Source organism: Austrofundulus limnaeus, unplaced genomic scaffold (genome assembly GCF_001266775.1).
Source record: "Austrofundulus limnaeus strain Quisiro unplaced genomic scaffold, Austrofundulus_limnaeus-1.0 Scaffold246, whole genome shotgun sequence".
Taxonomy (NCBI): Eukaryota; Metazoa; Chordata; class Actinopteri; order Cyprinodontiformes; family Rivulidae; genus Austrofundulus; species Austrofundulus limnaeus.
This window is the reverse complement of record NW_013952648.1, coordinates 119,225-123,344: the sequence shown is the minus strand read 5'-3', so window position 1 is coordinate 123,344 and position 4,120 is coordinate 119,225. Positions and strand designations below refer to the sequence as shown.

The 4,120-nt window shown below is 45.0% G+C and overlaps 1 protein-coding gene across 1 annotated transcript; it reads right to left on the bottom strand.

Moving 5' to 3' along the window:
• Positions 1-152: 152 nt before the first annotated feature.
• phox2bb (paired like homeobox 2Bb) lies at positions 153-3,560 on the bottom strand. The gene is made up of 3 exons (XM_014020259.1): positions 2,893-3,560; positions 2,104-2,291; positions 153-1,724 (listed from the first exon to the last, which is right to left on the bottom strand). Exons 1-3 carry the CDS (start codon positions 3,131-3,133, stop codon positions 1,296-1,298), a joined length of 858 nt encoding a protein of 285 aa, XP_013875713.1. The 5' UTR covers positions 3,134-3,560; the 3' UTR covers positions 153-1,295.
• Between the last annotated feature and the right edge of the window lie 560 nt (positions 3,561-4,120).

The window sequence follows — 4,120 nt, the reverse complement described above, 5'->3', positions numbered from 1 at the left end:
CCTTGGTGCTGAAATTGCTTGTTTTATCAGAAGCATTTTGCCTTTAGAGTTTTCAAGCTAAATAGAAACATTTTTTTAGTAAATAATGTTTCAAATTTAAAATCCAAATCATTTTGTCATTTTCCCTCCCCAAAAAATAAAACATGACGAAAGCAAGTGGGACTTTTTTTTATATATCATCAACAATCATTTCAATGGTACACCTGGAAAACTATGTGCACATGTAGAAATATTTCCTTCTTAAATATAAGCATCCATTACCTACTTATAAATAACTTTCCGATTCGGGACAAAACATGGTAMAGAATGCTCACAAAATGGGAGAGAAATCAGTGTAAAATCAGACAAAGAGACAACATGCAAATTATATAGAAATAAATACAATGTTTGCATCCATTCCCTTGTTCCTGTTGTTGCTTTTTTTTTAGCCAAAATAAATCCTTTTTGAGGGAATTTAGTAAAACATCAAAAAGACTTGCATGATCGATATACAGGGATGGCCTATGGTTCAACTAGAGACAAGAATACGTATTAACACTATACAACCTGCGCCACAAAACACTGCCGTAGAAAGACACACAAAAACATACAGATTTCCTGTCAGAGGTGAACGTTTTGCAGTAGCTTGTGCCTATTTTTTTGTTTTTGTTCGTTTTTTGTTTCTCGAGGAAAKAAGTGGGTTTATATCGACAAATTTAAAGAAACTAAACTCTCAGCAGCCCTGGGAACAAAACAAATAAAAACAGAACGTTTCCAACCAGCAGGAATGAAACCATGTTGGTGTGTCGGTGTGTGKGTGTTTGTTGTTTCTGTTCCAAACTTGAAACAGCTGTTTGTGACTCAGCGAGGCTCCTTTTTACGCACTGCTGCGCGTCTCCACTGCGTCTTCCCGCGCGTTTTGGACAAAAAGCGACCATCTAAACGAGTCATTTGGATGTGTGAAATGTTTTGAAGTGGTGTGTTGTTTTTGTTTCAACCTGATGTGTGTAAGGATGAGAAAATTCCCTCKCCTCCTCAATGTTTTTTTGGATAATTATGTTTCCAAAACCCTTCGTCTGAAGAMTGAAATAATCTTTGACTTGCTGAGATGATATTTTACAGGGAGCTGCTGAGCACAAGAAACGACGCAAGGCCTAAAAACAAACCAACTTTTTTTGTCCTTTTTTTCTATCTGCTTCTTATTATCCTCGAGTTCAGTCTGGGCCGATTGCTTTTTCAGTCTCTGCAGGAGGAAGAAACGTTTTTTTTTTCTTTCCTGCTCTGTCTGTTCCTCTCCCCCMGCCGCGGAAGCTTCATTAGAACATGCTGGTTTTTACTAACGTAGCTTTGGCTCCGTTCTGTCTTTGCAAAGAGGACAGGACGCTGGCGAAGGGCCCGCCCAATGAGTCCGGTATGGATGTGATGGTTCCGGGCGCCGGGGCCCAGCCTTGGCTCGGCGCCGTCACTCCCATGCCGGCGGACACGGAGGTCTTCACCTGGTCCACCTGTCCGTTGCCGGTGGTGTTGACTTGGCCCGCGGTGGGGCTCGGTCCGCCRCAGTTGGAGGTCGGGACCGGGTTGGGTCCCGGGCCTCCCGTGCTGTCGGGGTCTGTGGTTTTAGTGTCTTTGCTGTCTTCGTCTCTGGAGTCCGCCTTCTTCCCGGAACTGGACTTGGCGGCCGCCGCGGCAGCCGCAGCCGCGCGCTCCTGCTTGCGGAATTTGGCGCGCCGGTTTTGAAACCACACCTGCAAATTGTTCATAGGAAAGTGCAACTTTAGAATATTATATTAGGCAATAATAATACAAACTGTCAATGTGTTTACTATGTAGTTGAATGTTTAAATATTATTCATAAAGAATAAGGAAAATATGATGAAACCTATGAAGCTTAAATCTCCGACAGTATAAAAAATAAAACATTTTTTGTGTTTTATAATGTTTTAAACTGCAGGGAAGTTTCCTAAATCCTTTCAGTAGGTGAAATGTTTATGAACAAAATGATCTAAAAGTCCAGAATTCAGTAGTCCTGTTTGGCAAAAATGTGCGTAATTCTGAATCCATCCGTGCGTAACGGTGCGTAATGGTGGAACGGGTTGGACCAGCAGCTGCAGCAGCTGTGTGTACCTGCACTCTGGCTTCAGTCAGGTCGATTTTGAGTGCCAGCTCCTCTCTGGTGTAGATGTCCGGGTAGTGGGTCTCGGCAAAAACCCGCTCCAGCTCCTTCAGCTGCGCGCTGGTGAACGTGGTCCGGATGCGCCGCTGCTTCCGCTTCTCGTTCAGTCCGCCGTGATCCGTGAAGAGTTTGTACGGAACTGCAACCGAAAAGCCGGGGGTTAGGTGCTGTGCATCATCTGATTGCGATGTTGTCAACTGGAAGTAAATTCAAATTGGATATTTTTTTGTGTAAAATCCGTTTAAGCTTTCATTTGGATTTGATTACTTTGGGATTAGATCAGAGCTGATAACACCGCTGACCTGTGAAGCGGTTAATTGTGATGTTTAAATTAATTGTTGCTCCTCGGATCGAGGTTCAAGTTTGARAACTTGTCATACTGTTGCCATCCGCTGCGTTTGCTGCTACTGTAACTCCAATTTGGTGCCAATAATGAGCTTTAGTCTTTGGTTATCTAATTATTTTCGAAGCTTTATGTCTCATCGCAAAGTAAATAAATTATGCCGATCATTTTGGCAGCTTAAGATAATTCTGTTGGCGGTTTTGGGTGTGACTGGGATAGTATAACCCGGTAACCGAATTACCTCTTGCCTGCAATCGCTTCTAACGTGATAAATTCTTTCATTTGTGTAAGCAAATTTCGTTTGGTAAATACTAAACACATTTCCATTTTCAAATGCAATCAAGCCGTTCCTATAATAACGCCGGGGCTGAGGGCTCGGGGAGCCCGCTCCGCTTACCTGCGGCGTACGGGCTGCTCTGGTGGTCTCGCAGGGTCCCCAGACTGCAGGAGCCCGGCGTGAGGGACGGACAGCCGGAGGTGGCCCCGAAAGTGGTCCTGATGGGATTGTACTGGAAGCCGCTGGTCTGGCTGCACGAGCTGAAGTCCGCGTAGGCCGATGCCAAGCTCGACGTGTCCATCCCGGCCATACATGACTCGTAGGCAGAGGAATTTAGGTAAGAATACTCCATTTTATACATTGGAGAAGGCTCGGTTGAGGTGAAAAGCTGCACTTTCCTGGAAAAATAAAACAAAAAAAGTAGAACAAAAGCACCCAAAAAAATGGGGTTTGAAATGGGGTGGGGGAAGAATAAATGAAAGTGAGGAGGACGCGCGCTCTGGGTTTTAAGGGAAGGATGTTTGGTTTGAACTGGTGGGGAGAGGGGATTAAAAAAAAGGCTGGACGCTGAGATGTGCACTGCTCCGCGCCTGCTCCAAAACTGGCCTCCTTTATAGGAACCTAGCCCTGTTTTATGAAAAGCCCCCTAAGAGCCGCCTAGCCCGAGGTCTCTAGAGCATATAGTCCTCATAATAAACTTGGCTCTTTCCGCTTGGACAATAGCAAAGCGTTTGGTCTTATTGCGAGCGCTTTTTTACATGACAATAACTCATCAGTCTATTGGGCTGGCACTGGGGGCCCGGGCTGTCCAACCTCCCTATCATTGATCCCCTGCATCTCTAATTAGAATTTAATACCACGCCATTACGCAGCGCCCCCCACACCCACCCACCCACTCCTCCCCATCCACCCCACTCCTCTCCCAACCAACATCTTGCCCTTTAATTCAATCACACCACTTGGAAATAATGAAAGTTGGGTGACGATTCTCCCTGATCCAATTTTCTCCAAGCTTTTAAGCCTTTTAAGCGACCGTATACCTTGGGCAGGATTTCACAGAGTATTCCCACTCTGCCTCCTCTCTCTGTCCGTATGCTCCTCTTGTTTTCTTCTTCCTCTTCTCTCTCTCTCTCTCTCTTTCTCTGCTGGTGACTCCGATCTTCTGCACAGATGCGGGAAAACTTGTCAATTTTTATCCCTCAGAAAATGACCCATACTTCTTTTTTTGCGTAAAGAGGTCCGTTTCGTGCGCTCTTGAGTTTCAAGTTAGTTTTTTTAAACCATAAGCCAATCTGAAGTGTGTGTGTGTGTGTGTGTGTGTGTGTGTGTGTGTGTGTGTGTGTGTGTG